This window comes from Pongo pygmaeus, chromosome 18, assembly GCF_028885625.2.
Source record: "Pongo pygmaeus isolate AG05252 chromosome 18, NHGRI_mPonPyg2-v2.0_pri, whole genome shotgun sequence".
In the NCBI taxonomy this organism is placed as follows: Eukaryota; Metazoa; Chordata; class Mammalia; order Primates; family Hominidae; genus Pongo; species Pongo pygmaeus.
The window spans coordinates 78631327-78650137 of NC_072391.2; the positions used below are offsets into that span (position 1 = coordinate 78631327).

The 18811-nt window shown below is 41.1% G+C and overlaps 1 protein-coding gene across 2 annotated transcripts in view; it reads left to right on the forward strand.

Annotated features, from left to right (window-relative positions):
• Positions 1-18811, forward strand: part of GAN (gigaxonin) — a 75777-nt gene that overhangs the window by 40190 nt on the left and 16776 nt on the right. For both annotated transcript variants that reach the window (XM_054453596.2, XM_063654130.1), the window contains 6 exons: positions 1591-1808; positions 2026-2147; positions 6702-6814; positions 7992-8141; positions 9182-9318; positions 9557-9685. In XM_054453596.2, the coding sequence (XP_054309571.1) occupies positions 1591-1808; positions 2026-2147; positions 6702-6814; positions 7992-8141; positions 9182-9318; positions 9557-9685 (869 nt within the window). The remainder of the gene's footprint in view (positions 1-1590; positions 1809-2025; positions 2148-6701; positions 6815-7991; positions 8142-9181; positions 9319-9556; positions 9686-18811) is intronic.

Here is an 18811-nt window from a genome sequence, read left to right on the forward strand (position 1 = left end):
CCACGCAGGAGAAAGCAGGCAGGCTGTGGAGTTTGTGTGGCAGTGCGGTTTCAAGAGGGAAGGTTCTGGGAGTGACAGCCTGGAAAGAAGGTCTTAAAGAATATCAGCCTCTAGATCCAAATTGTGAATACCTTGGAGGAAGGAGCAAAATCACAGGACTTGAGGGTTTTGAGGGGGCAGAGAGTCTCAGTCTGTCTCCCAGGCTGAAGGGCAGTAGCCAGAGTGGCATGATCATAGCTCACTGCAGTCCCAACCTTCCTGGCTGAAGTGATCTTCCCACCTCAGCCTCTGAGTAGCTAGGACCACAGGCGTGTGCCACCATGCCTAGCTAATTGTTTGATTTTTGTAGAGACAGGGTCTTGCTGTGTTGCCCAGGCTGGTCTCAAACTCCTGTGCTCAAGCAATCCTCCCACTCTAGCTTCCCAAAGTGCTGGGATTACAAGTGTGAACCACCATGCCCAGCCAGGACTTTATTTTTAAGTCTGATTATTATAAATAAGACACTAGCTGCAATTACTGTTTTCAAAATAAGAAATATATTAGGTGTTAGAGAGTGGATCTCAAAATGTATAATTGTACTGTTAATTGTTCTTGTAAGTTAAAACTGGACTATTAAATTTTGATGATTATCTTATAATTTTTTGAATTCTGTAAGCCTAGAAGTATGTATGTTTAGAAACCATATTTGTAGTATTGGTTTTAATTGGGACAGGTAAGGACAGGTAGTGTTCTGCTTTCCATGTTAGTTGGGGAAATTGGTAAAGGAGATAGAAAAATGAGAAAAATTTCCTATGTGCTCCCACTCACCAAGACCACAGTGGGACATGCTGCTCCTCGCCAGCTTCCGTCCTGCCCTTTTCTTGCCTTAAAGCAAGGGAGATGCTTAAGGTTGGCTGGTTGCTGGGAAAACGAGGCAGTTCTTTGTCCTTTGGTCAGTTTAAACTTCATGCTGTAAAGACAGTTGATTTTTAAAACTCACAGTTTTATTTTACATTTATAAAATACTTTCATCAGTTGGTTCAAATTTAGTGATTGAGCAGTAAAAGTATATAATTCATATTAGTCGTGTTAGATATTTTTGAACAGTAATTACTGCAGAAATGATTATGTAGTACACAGGTTTTTTTTTAAACTTTGGCTTTTGTATATTTTTCTTGTATTATTAATGTTGATGTCTAAGTTTACCATATTGTATTGAGCTATTACTGTATATAATATTTGTATAAACATGATTTAACTCATGGCACATCCAAATGTGTGAAATAAAGCAAATTATAGCTGGTTCTTTTCCTGTCTTTTCCTATTGAAATGGGAATCCTTTAAGGTGTAAAGGAAGCTGCTTGAAACTTTACAGTGATACCTCAAATAAACTGATCATTTTTAAAAATTAAACTTTTACTTATCAAGACTCTGGGAAGTAGACAGTTAGGGCCAGCAGAAGATATTCAAGCAGCACCAGTGTGTCTCACTTGCCTGGTAATAACCTGAGTGTTAACAGTTTGTTTTCCATGAGGTGGAAAATGTAGATTCTAAAAATGATGTGTTGCATTTTCCATTGTTTTCGCCCCATCTTTCTTCCCTCTTCTGCAGGTCCACATGAAGGATGTTATGTCAGCTCTGTGGGTTTCAGGGTTGGACTCCAGTTATTTACGGGAACAGATGCTGAATGAACCATTAGTACGAGAAATTGTCAAAGAGTGTAGCAATATACCGCTCAGCCAGCCGCAGCAAGGAGAGGCGATGCTGGCCAACTTCAAACCCCGGGGCTACTCCGAGTGCATCGTGACTGTTGGTGGAGAAGAGAGAGTGTAAGTATGAGGTGGGAGTTCTTTGAAAAGTGGTATATGGGAAGAGGTAGTTCCATGTAAACAAGAATTCATAATGCTTTTCAGTATCTAAAGCATAATTACATTCGATTTTTAAAATGTTTTAAATATTCTTTAGTAAACTAAAACTAGTGATGGTTACTTATAAAAAGAACTGTATGAAGCACATTAACTACTGATCAATTATGTACTTCCTTAGTTCACGGAAACCCACAGCAGCGATGCGATGCATGTGCCCTCTCTATGACCCTAACAGGCAGCTTTGGATCGAACTGGCCCCTTTAAGCATGCCGAGAATTAACCACGGAGTTCTCTCAGCAGGTACCGTTCTGTGGCAAATTTTCCTTAAACACCAGATCAAGTAATGTGTAATCTCAAGGTTTTACAGAATGACTCAGAGCCTTTTAAAGATACAATTTTATTATCTCTACATGACATTTTTAGTGTAGTTCTAGCTTCTGAGACCATGGTTAGGAAAACCGTATTTTCTGTCAGTCCTTATTATCCCCATATCTTCAACACATAGCTGCTTCTAAGAACTACTGGAGAAGCAATTACTTGATGACTTAATGTCAGGAGAGCAAACTTCAGTGATGCTTACCACTAAGTAGCTGTAGGGCCACACCTGGAACACAGCGTTTCTTTGCACCATGGTAGTCCCATCTTTGAAATTCATGCAGCTTAGAATTACAATATGTAATTATATAAAATATGTTATATAAGGCCAGGTGTGGTGGCTCACACCTGTAATCCCAGCAGTTTAGGAGGCTAAAGTGAGAGGAGACTAGGAGTTCAAGACCAGCCTGGACAATGTAGGAGAGACAACTGTCTTTACTAAAAATCAAAAAAATTAGCCAGGCATAGTGGTATGCACTTGTTGTCCCAGATACTTGGGAGGCTGAGGTGGGAGAATCTCTTGAGCCCAGGAGATCGAGACTGCTGTGAGCCGTGATCACACCACTGCATTCCAGCCTGGGTGACAGAGTGAGACCCTGTCTCAAAAAAAAAAAGAAGTTATGAGACTTTAGGAAATGCTACTTATATAGGCAATGGCTTAAAGTTATTTACTATGGAAAATGCTTTACTTGACCTTTACAAGTTTGAAAACTGCTCTATTTTATCCAAAGCTCTCCCTTAAGGAGCTGATAGAAAAGATAGCCATTGAGGCATTGCCTTTGCTGGCTGCCTTTCTTTTCGCTGTGGTCCTGCCCCCTTGTCCACCTGATAAGTGTCATCTCACGTCATTCTAATTGTGGTCAGCAACCCTCCTGCAGTCCTTATTTAATTGTGTTTGCTTGCCCAGCAACATTATCTTTAAAATTTTATTTTTTATTTTATTTTTCTTTTTAGAGATGGGATCTTGCTATGTTGCCCAGGCTATAACATTTTTAAAGCTATGCTGTACCACAGTGTATCACACAGATGGCCAAGGCTCTACCATAGTATAGAAGTGGAGTCACTTTATGAGTTCCAAAATTATTAGTTATTGTCTGTAATGAATTGCTGGACAGAGTAGTATAGCCTGCAGGATGTAGGTCTAGTTTCCCTGTTGCATCTCTCAGAATTAGCTCCCTTACATTTCCCCCCAAAATATATACACATATTCCTAATTTTCACACATACACATCTGTCACAAAGGCTTCTATATCACTAATAGTTGAAAGCTTGCTAGAGGGATTGGTGTTTCAGAAACCCAGCAATGGAAGGAGCAACTGTGTACAGTGGAATTGACGGAAACGGAAGTGAGTGAATGAAGAGGTCCTTCCATTTGTGCAGCCTGCGTTGTTTTCTTTTTTTTTTTTTGCCTTTTTTGATTTTGACTTTTTTGTCATTCAATTTTTCTTCTCTACCAGTTTGGAACTTAAATTCTTGTTAATAGTCCTTTAGGAAGATTACCTTAGAAATTACAGCCTGTCTTAAGTTAGCAAAGTCCAAAGTTAGTCTGTACTTGTGTTCTCTTCAGGAGAGTTTTTCTTCATTTTCCATGTTCCACACTCTTACGGTATTAAAATGCATTATCACTAATAAATATGTACAGTAGATCCCCCTTATCCATGAGGGATGCATTCCAAGACCCCCGAGTGGATGCCTGAGGCCACAGATAGTGCTGAACCCTGTACATACTGTGTGTTTTTACTATACATACATACCCATGATAAAGTTTAAGTTCGGCACAGTAAAAGATTAACGACAATAATAATAAAACAACAATAACAATATACTGTAATAAAAGTTGTGTGAATGTGGTCTCTTCCAAAGTATCTTACTTTACTGAACTCACCTATTTTCGGATTGCAGTTGACAATGGGTGATAAAACCACAGAAAACAAAACTTCAGATAAGGGGTAGCTACTATATACACAATATGTCTTTTTTTGATATATGTTGGATGGATGGATGGATGGATGGATGGATAGATAGACGGATGGATGGACAGACAGACAGATAGGTAGATAGATGATTGATAGACAGGTAGGCAGGTAGGTAGGTAGATAGTGTTCATTTAGATTGCCACTTTCGTTCTTCCTTCTTAACTCCTCAGACTTTCCACCTAGGATCATCTCCCTTCTCTCTGAACTTCGTCCTTTTGAATTTCCTTTAATATGGGTCTTTTGGTGGACAACTCTCAGATTTGATTGCCTGCAAATGTCATTATTTTGTCTTCATTCATAAAGGATATTTTTGCTGAGTATAGCATTTTAGCTTGATATTTATTATTTTTCAGCACATTGAAGTCATTCCACTGACTTCTCGCTTCCATTGTTGTTAAGTCAGTGGCGAGTCTAAAAAATCTTTTCTCTGGTGTGTATTTAAAATTTTCTTATTGCTTTCCATCTTTTTGTCTTACTGTGCTGTTCTCTTGATTATTGTCTTTTGATTTATCTTTTCTCCTTAACTCTGATTAATCTGCTATTAAATTTATCCATTGATTTTTTTTTAATTTCTACAAATTCTTGTCTTTTTACTGGAGAATAACTTAATCCACCATTACCTTCAAATTCTCTCTTATTTCTATAGTTCCCTGTTACCTGGAGTTATCTTCCAGTTAACTTTTATTTTTTAAACATGATAAGCATTTGTTTAAATTCTCTTTCTTTTTTAAATAAATTTTAGACTTTATTCTTCATCACCCAATTTGAAAAAAATCATCTTTCTGGTTACTATAATATTTGAAATCTTTGCAAGACTATTTCCTATGATCTGCTTCTGCTGGTCTTTTCTTAGAGTCTAATTTTTGGTATGTCTGATATCTGTGGCTGGATGCTGCTCGTTTATTAAACATTATTTGTAGCAGCCGGGTGCAGTGGCGCACACCTATGATCCCAGCACTTTTGGAGGCTGAGGCGGGTGGATCATTTGAGGTCAGGAGTTTGAAATCAACTGGCCAACATGGTGAAACCCTGTCTCTACTAAAAGTACAAAAAGTAGCTGGGTGTATGATGGCATGTGCCTGTAATCCCAGATATTCAGGAGGGTGACTCAGGAGAATCGCTTGAACCCAGGAGGCAGAAGTTGCAGTGATCTGTGATTGCACCATTGCCCTCCAGCCTGGGCGACAGAGTGAGACTGTCTTAAAAAAAAAAAAAAAAGTCGAAAAAAATTATTTGTAGCAATAACTTTCTGCCTTAGATGTCCTGGGATGTTAGAATCTAAGGCTTAGATTAAGGTCCTTCTACGGAAGTTTTACATTTGTTTCTGCCAGTTGCCTGAAAACACTACTAATTTGGTATTAACTGTAAATTAAGTTCAAGGCTTATGATTTCCCAGATAGCAAGGAGATTTAAATCTGAGTACAAATTCTGGTTGGCCTTCATCCTGACAGTGTAGAACTTTAGAGAGGATCTCCTGCCAGAAGCCACATTTTCTGTGGACCTGGAGCTTAAACTTCTGTCTTTTTCATCCCCAGGACAAAAGGTTTAAATTTTCCTAGATTGGAAATGCCCTCAGTGTAAAATGGTTTTCATGCTTGATAACCTCTATAGGTCCTAATTTTCCCTTCAGTTTTGCCTTGTTATCCTGTTGGCTTCTCCTCTTCTAAGAAGACTATTATTGTTGTTATTTTTGAGACAAGATCTCTCTGTTGCCCAGGCTGGAGTGCAATGGCATGATCACAGCCCACTTCAGCTTCACACTCCTGGGCTCAAGCAATCTTCTCATTTCAGCCTCCTGAGTAGTTGAGACTACAGGTAAATACCACAATGCCCGGCTAATTTCATTATTTTTTGTAGAGATGAGGTCTTGCTATGTTGCCTCCTATGAACCTCCTGGGCTCAAGCAGTCCTTGTACCTTGGCTTCCAAAAGTGCTGAGATTACAGATGTGAGCCACCCGACCCGGCTAAGATTATTTTTTAAACATTTTATCCAGCAAATTAAGTGTTTTTTTGCAGAAGAATAACCTAATACACCATTACATGAAACTGGAAGTTCAGTTGCTCTTAGATCCTGTTTTGAATAGAAAGTGCACATAGATGCCTCAGATCTGGGTATTTATTCCTGGGGTCTTGAATGAACAGATGTGCGCTGCGGTGCAGAAGTTGTATGAGAATCCCAGAGGCTGAGAGGGAATAGAAGAGATGAACTGAGATGGCCCAGAGTTGCCTGGTGTCTGAGCAGGTGACGCCAGGCTTCCTTTTTCATTGTAGGGTGCTGGAAATCCACTCAAAGACAGTAATGAGTAAAGCAAAATGGTCAAAGTGAGTCACAGGTTTGGCTTCATCACCAAGGATCCAATGGGATGTGATAAAAGTCCTGAATCCAGAGAGAACATTGTTGTCGTCAGGGAGTTTCTTCAGATGTTGTTTCTATATATGCTATGGCATTTATGGCTGTTGAAGACTCACATTTCATATTTGTGTTTCCTTTGATCTTTGCAGAAGGATTTTTGTTTGTATTCGGGGGCCAAGATGAAAATAAGCAGACTCTTAGCTCAGGAGAAAAGTATGATCCAGATGCAAATACATGGACAGCATTGCCACCTATGAATGAGGTAAAACACTGGTTTGGTTTGTTTGATGTGTTCTCTTTCCCCTTAGCGCTTCTGTTTGTTTTGTGTCTGAGTTCAGGGAAGAAACGGCAGCCCTGTCAAGCCCCCTGCCTCATTGGCTCCAACCTCTCCTTCTAGTGCCCGGCTCTCCTCCCCTTCCTGGTCCTCACTCATTCTGGCTTCCTTGAGTTCCTGAAATCTTTCAGGAATGCCCTTGCCCCAGCCTTCGCATTTGTCCTGCCCTGTGCAGATGCCAGTGTGGCCTGCCCCCTCCTTGCAGCACCTTCTCAGCAGGCCTCCCTCCTGCCTCTTAGCTTTCCTGTCCCCGTCTTCATACGACGTCTCACCATCTCACGGACCAGGCATTTAAAGTTTTTCACATAAGCTCTTTGATGGCAGAGAATTACGTGTGTTCTGGTCAGTATTTCATTTTCAGCACTAGAATCATGCTTGGCACATAGGGTTCACTACGTAAATATTCATTGACAAATGGACATGAAACACCTAGGGCTTCTGTGATCCCAAATAGCCTTGGCCTGACCCTGTCCTCCACAGCCCTTTCTGCCGTGGTTTATACTAGCCTTTCCCACGTCAACTTGAAAACACTGCCCATTACTATGCAAAAATAATTGTACTGAACCAGAGGTAACAGTTCATTTCTTGTTGTGAGCTATTATGGGTTAAAAAGTGAGGATTTTCTGATGAACTCATCATGTATTTCATAACCTTGTTTTGAGAAATGGCTTTGGCCTCTCTGGCTGTTGTGCTGGAAGAGTGGGCTGCTAGGGAAGCCAGAAATCTTTAAGAAGCATTACTGGAGAAATGGTTTTGAACGTGGTACTTCCATGCTGGAACACTGGGAAAAAAGATTTCTCTAATTTTTAAAAATAGTTTCAACTTTTATTTTAGACTCGGGGGTACATGTGCAGGTTTGTTATGTGTGTATATTGCACATTGCTGAGGTTTGCAGTAAGATTAATCCAGTCTCCCAGGTACTGAGCATCGTACCCAATAGTTAGTTTTTCAGCCCTTGCTCCCCTCCCTGTCTCCCTGCTGTAGGAGTCCCCAGTGTCTGTTGTTGCCATCTTTATGTCTCTCTAATTTTTATTAAGTATATGAATATCAGCTTTCAATATGATCATTGGCCTTGTGTGTTCAGAGATGGCTGATGTCATTTCAGGCAAGACATAACTTCGGAATTGTGGAGATAGATGGGATGCTGTACATTTTGGGAGGAGAGGATGGTGAAAAGGAGCTGATTTCCATGGAGTGTTACGATATTTATTCTAAAACCTGGACAAAGCAACCTGATTTGACCATGGTCAGAAAGGTGAGGACTGCATTTTGTGGTAACTAGTTTGTGTACACATTGGATTTTAAACTTAATGTGTCTTCATATCCTGAATAAACCTTTAATATAACTGATAGTGTTAAAAGAATTAACTTTATAGAATTCTGTCTTTATTGGTAGTTTGCCTTTACTGTCATCAGCCACAGACCAAGATAGGAAAGTGAGCGTGTGTGAGAGTTTACCCTGGTTGTGGGCCCCTGTGCAGCACTGCTGTGTGCCAAGCTCCACATTTGAGTGCACAAATGGTGCAGCAGCCACATCTTCCCAACCTATTTTCTTTCTGTCTTTCCCTCTCTTACTCTCTCTCTTTCTCTCTTTCTCTCTCTTTCCTTTTTTTCTTGAGAGGGGGTCTCACTCTGTTGCCCAGGTTAGAGCGCATTGGCGCCATCTTGGCTCACTGCAACCTCTTTCTGCCTCAAGCAATCCTCCCACCTCAGCCTACTGAATAGTTGGGACTACAGGTGTGCACCACCACACCCAGCTAATTTTTGTCTTTTTAAGTAGAGATAGGGTTTCACCACATTGAACTCTTGAACTCTTAGGCTGAAGCAATCCCCCATCTCTACAAAAAAGTTTTAAATAAAGTTAGTCAAGCACAGTGGTGTGCACCTGTAGTCCCAGCTACCCAGGAGGCTGAGGCGGAAGGATCTGTTGAGCCCAGGAGTTTGAGGCTGCAGTGAACTATGATGGCACCGCTGCACTCCAGCCAAGGCAACTGAATGAGACCCTGTCTCTAATAAATAAATAAATAAAAATGAGGCTTTTGAACTTCTTTCACTTAGTGAAATAGTATCAGATGGAGTAAGAGCTCCTTTTCTGAAGATTAACAATATGTGTCTTACTTTCTCTTCTCATTTTAAAGTCCACTGTTGTAATACTGAAAAGCACCATCGTTTTACTGTTTGACATCAAACCCCTTCCTAAATCTCTTTAAGTATGCCCCGAACAGGTTAATACCTATTCACCTGACCTGGAATGAGAAATGTTGCCTCTCCCCCACCATTGTTTTCTGCTTTCAGATCGGCTGCTATGCAGCTATGAAAAAGAAAATCTACGCCATGGGTGGAGGCTCCTATGGAAAGCTTTTTGAGTCTGTGGAATGTTATGATCCCAGGACCCAGCAGTGGACTGCCATATGTCCACTAAAAGAGAGGAGGTACATGGCTGTGGGGTGGACTTTGTAGATTCCCTTGCTTTTCTTTGGGTTTGGAGCCCCTTACCCTGCCTGGCTTTTGTTCTTTTCTTTCAGAGTAACCTTTTCTTTGACTTGGCATTTCCTGAGAAAGGAAGGCCCACGTAGTAATGCTGCAGAGTTAAACCAGCATAAGAGGAACGCGGGAGTGAGATCCCATGTTGTACAGCTTGTGCCTCATATGCTGTGTGTGGCCTTTCAGGTTTGGAGCGGTGGCCTGTGGAGTTGCTATGGAGCTGTATGTGTTTGGGGGAGTCCGAAGTCGTGAGGACGCCCAGGGTAGCGAGATGGTAACTTGCAAGTCCGAGTTCTACCATGATGAGTTTAAAAGGTAACTAAGAATGGTTTCACGTAGCTATTGCAACTTTTTCTTTGTGCTTTCAGTTGTATTTTAGCTTTGTTTAGTTTTGTTTTCAGTCACTTTATTAAATTATGGATTTAGGAGATACGTCTAATGCATACTAGATATTTATTCAGTGACTTCACAAGTGCTAGTAACTTAAAATGTCTCTAAATAGAAAATATCTCTAATATGTAGATCAGATCTTGACAGTTGCTTAAAATCATTTATTGGCTCCCTATAGCTTTTAGAAAAAATTTAAAACTCCTTAACTTGTTGGGCATGGTGGCTCACACCTGTAATCTCAACATTTAGGGAGGTAGAAACTGAAGATTGCTTGAGCCCAGGAGTTAGAGATTTGCCTGGGCCACATAACAAGATCCTGTTCTCCAAAGAAAAATAAATAAACTCCTTAACTTAGCATATATGGCCTTTTGTGATATGGCCTTTGCTTTTTCTGCTACTGACCCAGATACTTTATACTGAGCCACTTTCCCCTGCAAACATGTATGGTTGTCTCAGCTCTGTGTTCGTATGCTACTTCTTGCCTAAAAGCTCCCTTCCTGGTGTCCATCCAGTTAGCTTGGCCTTTTTCAAAACTGCTTAGTTATCAAAACCTAGAGAAAGCCTCACGCCTCCTAGTCTGATTTTTAATCCCTTCATCTATGATTCCATGCACTCCAGACAAGTCTCTCTGGGGTTGTAACTGTTAACTGCAAGCAACTTCAGGGCAAGGTCCACCTTCGTCAGCTCTGTATCCTGGCTTCCAACATCCTACCTGTCTGTATCAGATGCTTAGTAAAATGTTGATTAAGTGGCTGAGGCTTGATGTCCGAGATTCTTAAAACCTTTGACAAGTGCCACGTATGTCTTGTAGAGTAGATAACATCCTTCTCGATGTCTTCTCTCTTTCCTCACACATTTTATTGTTGTAACCACTGAACAGTATTTTTATTGCAGTAGTATGTTTAAATCCTAAGGGGAAATTGCTATGCTAAACGTAATTTTATTAGAGTAGTTCAGTCGTGTTACCAGAAGAGGGTGCCATAACATAAGGTTTAATTTCTTGCTGTTTTAGATCAGGGCAGACAGTGAGCAGTTACAAAGATGCTGCAAATGCATGTAAATGCTACCTAACTTGTATTTTAAATTTAGGATATTTGCATAGCCTTCTTTTCTAATTACAGGAATAGACTATCTTAGGAAAATTTATTAGAGAGCAGCTTAGAAGATACTTGCTGTGGTAGGGGCAGATTTTCAGACTTCTCTACATTTTTCCTTCGTTGATACATGACTGGGAGGGCTGATTGCCCAAGGGATGAAGTCTTTTTTTTTTTTTTCTTCTTTTTTTTTTTTTTGAGACAGTCTCGCTCTGTTGCCCGGGGTAGAGTGCAGTGGCATGATCTCGGCTTACTGCACCATCTGCCTCCCGGGTTCAAGCGATTCTCCCACCTCGGCCTCCCAAGTAGCTGGGACTGCAGGCGCACGCCACCATGCCTGGCTAATTTTTGTATTTTTAGTAGAGATAGGGTTTCACTATGTTGTCCAAGTTGGTCTCGAACTCCTTACCTCATGATCCGCCCGCCTCAGCCTCTGAAAGTGCTGGGATTACAGGCATGAGCCACCGCACCTGGCCTATCAGGTTGTTACATATTTGTAGTGGATAAGCTTTTAATATAACTATCACTTGCTTTAAGTTCATGATAATTAAACATAAGACTGTTGTTCCTTCTTTGCTATTTAAAAGCGCTTCCTGGCCAGGTGCAGTGGCTCCAGCCTATAATCCCAACACTTTGGGAGGCCGACATGGGCGGATCACTTGAGGCCAGGAGTTCAAAACCAGCCTGGCCAACATGGTGAAACCCTGTCTCTACTAAATGTACAAAAAAAAAAAAATTAGCCAGGCATAGTGGCACGTGTCTGTAGTCCTGGCTATTCAGAAGGCTGAGGCATGAGAATTGGTTGAACCCAGGAGGTGGAGGGTGCAGTGAGCCGAGATTGTGCCACTGCACTCCAGCCTGGGAAACAAAGTGAGACCCTGTCTCTAAATAAGTAAAAGCACTTCCAAATAAAATTCATGTATGTTCAGTTCCTTATTTCTAAGCTCTCTGATGTTTGTAAATAGAATGAAGAAAGCTGTTAATTTATCTTATCAATATAAGATTCCAACATGTTTAGATAACATTAAACACACATATAATACCAAATGCCATGTATTTATTTAATCTTCAAAACGGCACTCTGAAGTGCGTGTAGGTACTGTTACTATTCCTATTTTCCATGTGAGGAAAGGGTGAGTGATGTGCCCACAGACACACAAGGAGCAAGGAGCTGAGGTGGGATCTGAACTGAGGCGTTCTGGCTCCAGAGTCCACCTTTTCAACTACCACACTAGATTGACTTAAAAATGTAGGCTTTCCTATAACTATCGATAGAACAAAATAGCATGTAGGAGTAGTTTATTTCTTAAAAGATCAGATGCAAATATGTTATATTGGCATAGTGTGGAAATTGTAGTTGCCGGATGAGCAGTACGTATTCAATTGGAGACCACGTCGATTGTTTTTAAGTAATCTCTTGTCTTTCCTGTCTTTGTTTCCTATTTTTAGGTTAAAACTTTCTGGGAAAAAAGCCATATCTTATTCTTTTCTGTTTTTCTGAATAAAAGCAAAACTGCTTGAAAGGAAAGCAAAGAAATTGTCATAAAGTATTACCAAGCCAGAGCAACAGCTTCATATACCCAGAATGACAGTTTCTCTATTTCTGTTCCTTGTGTCCCTATTCTGTTAGTAACACTACTATCCTCCCAGTCATCCATGTTCAAAAAAGGGTCATCTTGGCTGGGCACAGTGGCTGACACCTATAGTCCCAGAACTCTGGGAGACCCAGGTGGTAGGATCCCTTGAGCCCAGGAGTTCAAGACAACCCTGAGTAACATAGTGAGACCTTGTCTCTACAAAAAATTCAAAAATGAGTTGAACATGGTGGTCCCACGCCTGTGGTCCCAGCTACTCGGAAGGCTGAGGCAGAAGGATCACTTGAGCCTGGAAAGTGGTGGAAGCTGCAGTGGACCATGATCGTGCCACTACACTCCAACCTGAGTGCCAGAGCAAGACCCTGTCTCAGAAAAGGGAGTCATCTTGAATTCTGTCTTGTGCTTTGCAACTCATCAGTTGCCAGGTCTGGTCCTTTTCTAAATCTCGGTAGCATTTTTCACATTTCCAACTTCCCTGCCCCGCTGCTACCCTCACAGTTACTCCTGCATCTGTGTAGTGTCATTAGCCTCTGGCCAGCCTTGCCAGTGCAGTTACTTATTTGTGGTTTTGAAAGACGAACCTGACAAAAATTAGCCAGGCATAGTGGCACGCGCCTTTTTGCTCAGAGTTTTTGATTGCCCTTCTCAAAATTCTTGACTGTTTCCCATTGCTTACTAAATAAAGATAATAGTACTTAGCCACCTACTCAGGGTTCTCCATGATTTGAGGTTAAGAAAAAGTTTCACCCTTTTTTAGTATCTTTCTTTCTCATGTCCTATACTCCAGCCCACTTTTTAAACCCTCTTGTGTTTTACTGCCTCTATGCATTCGCTTAGCCTAGATGCCCTTCTACTTTCATTTTTTACAGTATGTAAGTTATATTAACTGTTCTTTGAAGTTGAGATCTGTCAGTTTCCTCTTTTGATTCCTGAATATATAACTAGAATAGACATACTTGACAACTGGCAAAATCACCATACTGGTTCTCTGAGACATGGATTGGGGGCCACTATGACAAAAGGGCTAAGTAGAAGTCCCTGGAACTTTGCTTCCCTACCAACATAGAAAACCAGAAGCAATACTGCATCCTGGGTGAATCTGCAAAAATTGTGCCACCATCAAAGACTAGAAAATGCAGGAGAGGCGATGCCTATCACATCCCCACTTAATTCACCTAGAAAAAGTAGAAAAGTAAAATGGATGTCAGAAAATCTTGGAAAATTTTTATTTCAAACATTATGTTATCAATTTTAAAATGTTTGTGTAGCTTGTTTTTAGGTTTTCCTTTTACTTTGGGTTTCTTTTACTCTTTTCTAGCTTCTTTAGGTAGAATTCTAGATTACTCATGGTAGATCTTTTGCTTTTTTTTGAGGCGGAGTCTCGCTCTGTCACCCAGGCTGGAGTGCAGTGGCGTGATCTCGGCTCACTGCAAGCTCCACCTTCCGGGTTCACACCATTCTTCTGCCTCAGCCTCCTGAGTAGCGGGGACTACAGACGCCCGCCACCGTGCCAAGCTAATTTTTTGTATTTTTAGTAGAGACAGGGTTTCACCATGGTCTCGATCTCCTGACCTTGTGATCCGCCTGCCTCGGCCTCCCAAAGTGCTGGGATTACAGGCATGAACCACTGCGCCTGGCCAATCTTTTGCTTTTTTAATGCACACAGCAAAAGTTTTCATAAACTTAATCAGGTGATCATACTGATCCCAGATTCTTTCCCAGACGTAATATCCTCACACAAATGTTGTATCTTTATGAGGCACAGTTCCCAGCCTTAGTATGGCAGCCGTTGACATAGCTAATGTATTTTCTTCATACCAATTTGCAAGAGTCACCAGAAGTAGTTTGCTTTTACTCGTCAGGGGCAACAGTACACCTGTACAGCCTTGCCTCAGGGCTGTGTCAACTAATATATAATGGGCTAATGTCTGCTGTATATTAGTCCACAGAGGTTTTATTCATCATGGTGTTCCCCACTGACCACATTGTGCTGTTTGTATCTTATGGTTAGGAAGAAACAGGTACTTTCAGATGCCTTAGTAAGACGTGTGAACTAGAGGATAAGAGATGAACCCCACCCCCAACCACATCTATTTCAGTCATGGTCCAGTCAAGAGGCAAAAACCACACCAGTCATTTGAACAGGGAAAATGTAATATATGTAATTACCACTAGTAAGAGACAGCTACTAAAAGTGGGGAAAGAGGACTCTGAAAACTGTAGAAATAGCTAATGTAGGAAGCACAGCTGCTACCTTTAGGGCAGAGGGAAAACACCCGAGGAAGGAACAAATTAGGAAGTATTTTCCCCACCCCACAGGGCTGAGATTCATCCCATTGGAAGTGTGTGTGCTGAGGCCACTGGAGAGCAGAGCACCAGGGTGCCAGGGGCCAGAGAAACAGGCTGGAGAGTGTGCACGCCTGGTCTCCTGCACGCTGGTAGAAGCAAGCACAGGAGTGAGAAGAAGGCAGCCGACAGTGGCAGAGCAGCCGGCCCTTTCACCCCCGGCCTTGCCACAGTCTGCACCCTCTGTGGACAAAAGACCAGCTTCTACACTGGGTTAATTTCTCCATAGTGTTTTCTGTTTCATTGATTCCTACACTCATCTATAGTACTTCCATCCTTTTACTTACTTTGGGTTTCTTTTACTCTTTTCTAGCTTCCTCAGGTAGAATTCTAGATTACTTATGGTAGATCTTTTGCTTTTCTAAGGCACACAGTGAAAGCCTTCAACTTTCCACAGAGCATCACTCTAGCTGGACATGCTGATATGTTTTCTTTTCATGACCATTCAGTCTGCAGTATCATTTTTCCTTCTTCAGACTGGATGGTTTCTGTTGCTCTGTCTTCTTTGCTGCTGCTTTCTTTTGTTATCTCTATCCAGTGAATTTTTTTATTTCAAATTTATGTTATTTATGTTAGTAATTCTAAAATGTTTGTGTACTTTGTTTTTAGGTTTTTAAATTTTCTATGCTGAGATTTCCTATCTTTCCATCACAAGCATATTTTCCTTTCCCTTACTGAGCATCACTGTGGTCGTTGTGTTCAAGTCCTTGCCTGTTAATTCCAGTATCTGAGTCATCTCAAGAGTTGGTGTCTATTGATTGTTTGCTCCCTTGAGAAATGGGTTCTCATTTTTCTGGCTCTTCTTTTGTTGAGGAATTCTGGACTGAATCCTGGATGTGGTTACTATTATGTTGTTGAAGCTTTGAATTTTCTTATATTGCTTTAGAGTGTTGCTCTGAGTTTTAGTCAGCAATTGACTTGGTTAGACTTAAATTGCAAGCCGTGCCACCTGCCATGGGTGGCAGCTGAAATCTCAGTCCAGTTCTCTTAGCCTCGGTCATAAGCATACATGGTTCCAGGGTTAGTTGAAGACTTGAGATGAGTGGATGCGCACAAATTGAGGGGTGCTTCTCTACCTCTTTTCTTTCTCAGGTTCTCCAGTCACACTTTGGAGATCCTGGTTGCCCCAAGACCCCTTTTCCTGATTGCTGAGTCCTGTAGCCAGAAAGACGGCCAACTTTTCTCTAGGGCTTTAGCTACCCAGAGCTGCCCCCGTGAGGCTGCCTTCAGAGAAAGCTAGCAAGAAACAGGAAACTTAGTCCATATGGGTTGCTTGCTCAATTAACTTTCCATTTCTTTCCAGAATCTACCTGCTTTTCTTCAGTTTCCAGAGCACTCAGGTAGTTGTATTTTGTCCAGAGTTTACAGCTGACACTTGCAGCAACTGAGGAGCCATTTGTTAAGAGTTTCTTCTGCCATACTGGAAGCAGATGCCTCACTACAGCTTTCTTTTTCTTTCCTCCTCTCCTTTCTCCTCAATTGGTTGCCCTCTTTTCCTCTATAGCTCTTTTCCTCTCTCCTTTCCTATCATTCCCCTTCTACTTCCCTGTCTCTGAAGTTCACTGTTGTAATCCATGCTGTATTTTAAAGCTTCAGTCTCAGGGCAGTCTTAATTCTGAGTTACCAGAGGGTGTATCATTATAGCCCCCAAGTACTGACAAGCCCATGTTTGAAAACATTATAACTGAAGACATGATATTGCCTTGTTCATTGCAAAAATTACTCTCGTTTAATGATACCTTCTAAGTACTAGAAACTATGCAAAATACTTTACATTGGTATTTCATTTCATCCTCACAACAATCGTTTGAGGCTGGTGATTGGTATCTGGTATCTCACTCAACAGATGAGGAAGCAGGCTAGGATAGCTAAATTGTTCAGGGTCGGTGAGATGATAAATGACATGTAAAACTTCATGGCCTTTTATAGCTGTTTTGTAAGCAGCAACACCTGAAGACGTGATTCAATTAAATTTTAAAATTAGTTCTGTTGAATTTGAAGCCTTGTCTTTACCTAAAATAGATCACCTACACTTATTTTTCTGAAACCCAGGAACTGAATCATTGATGTGCTTGGGACAAAAACCTGGTAGATCATCTATGTAGTCCAGTTTCTTAGGTTAATACGGTCAATCCAGGGATGAACTGTGTTGGTTTCCTTCAGAATCTAGGAAGAACTTAAATGCCGAGGTGTAGTTATTTATGTTTAGGCCTAAAGATGTGAAATGTGAATAAACCAGTATTGTAGTTTGATGTTTTTCAAACATTTTCTTTCAAAGGTGTGTTCAGGGCCTCCATTTTCACTTTCAGCACAAGCTTTTAGATTTTTCCCTTTTCCATTTTATTGGAGGCATTTGGGAGGCAGGGGCCAAAATCTGTATCCCAGTCCCAGCAGACTACCTGACACCCATCAATATTCAGTTGTTAGTTGAATCAAATGTTAGATGAACGGCTTTAGAAACATGGTGCTTATCTTTGTTTCTGAGTTGTTCTGTGATCATTCGGCTTTTGTGTTTATTGGAATTCTAAATGTGGAAGCTACCTGCTTTAGAAGAGTCTAGGAAGAGTATTCATTGAAATAAAAGTGGTGTTCTTCGGGAAATAATTGTACATTTCTATTTGACATTGAGATGCCCTGGCTGCTTCACAGCATACAGTAGAGATGATGGAGTGATGACCATATGACTGTGTGCTCCAGTGAGGATAGGCCTGGACCTTGGTAACTCTTAAGACCATTTAGATGCGTTCCCAAGGTCCTCCTTAAGTCCACTGTGACCTGGCTCTGCCTGTTAGCTATTAACAGACAAATGTTCATTTACATTACCCTGAGGGAACATTATTATTACATAGCAGGGTCTAGATTTACTCTCTAAGAAAAAGAAATAAAAAACTTTTATTTTGGAATAATGTTATAGACTTGTAGAAAAGTTGCAGAAATAAAGAGTTCCCATTTCCATAAGCCATTCAATCAGCTTCTCCTAGTGTTAACATCTTACATGACTGTAGTACAAGCATCAAAACCAGGATATTTATGTTGTCCAAAATTATTAAGTAAACTACAGACTTACTGGAGTTTCACCAGCTTTTCCTATAAAGTCTTTTTTCTTGGTTTCCAGATCCAATCCTGGATTCTACATTGCATTCAGATACTGTGTTTGCTTAGACTCCTTTAATCTGTGATAGTTCTTCATCCTTTTTTTTTGAGACAGAGTCTTGCTCTGTCACCAGACTGGAGTGCAATGGCATGATCTCAGCTCACTGCAACCTCTGCCCCTTGGGTTCAAGTGATTCTCCTGCCTCAGCCTCCCAAGTAGCTGGGACTACAGGCGCATGCCACCACGCCCAGCTAATTTTTGTATCTTTAGTAGAGACGAGGTTTCACCATGTTGGCCAGGATGGTCTCGATCTCTTGACCTCGTGATCCACCCGCCTGGGCCTCCTAAAGTGCTGGGATTACAGGCGTGAGCCACCGCACCCAGCAGGTGGTTCATTCTTTCCTTGACTCTCATGACCTTCATCCTCTTGAAGGTTTTTGGTTCGTTATTTTTTTGTAAGATCTCTTAATGTGGATTGATCTGATGATTTCTTGCAATTAGACTGAGGTTATGCAGTTTGGCAATACCACAGAAGTCATATTACGCACTTCTCTGCATCATAGCAGGGAGAACACGTTGATGTGCCTTATTGCTGGTGACGTTAACCTTGATGACTTTGTTAAGGTGGTATCTGTTAGATTTCTCCCCTGGAAAGTTAACTGATTTTCTTGTTGTAATTAATAAATACCTTGGTGGAGATAATTTGAGAATTTGCAAAACCATTTTCTCCTGAAACTCTCAAGCACTCATTTGAGCATCCACTGGTAGACCTAGCCTGCAGAAGTCATTACTGTGGTGGTTGCCTGATGATGATTTTGTTTCCGTCATTCCTTCTGCATTTATTAATTGGAATTTTTCGGTAAAGGAAACCTGCCCCTTTTTCCTGTTAATGTTTTCCATTTATTTATAGTATATGGATTCA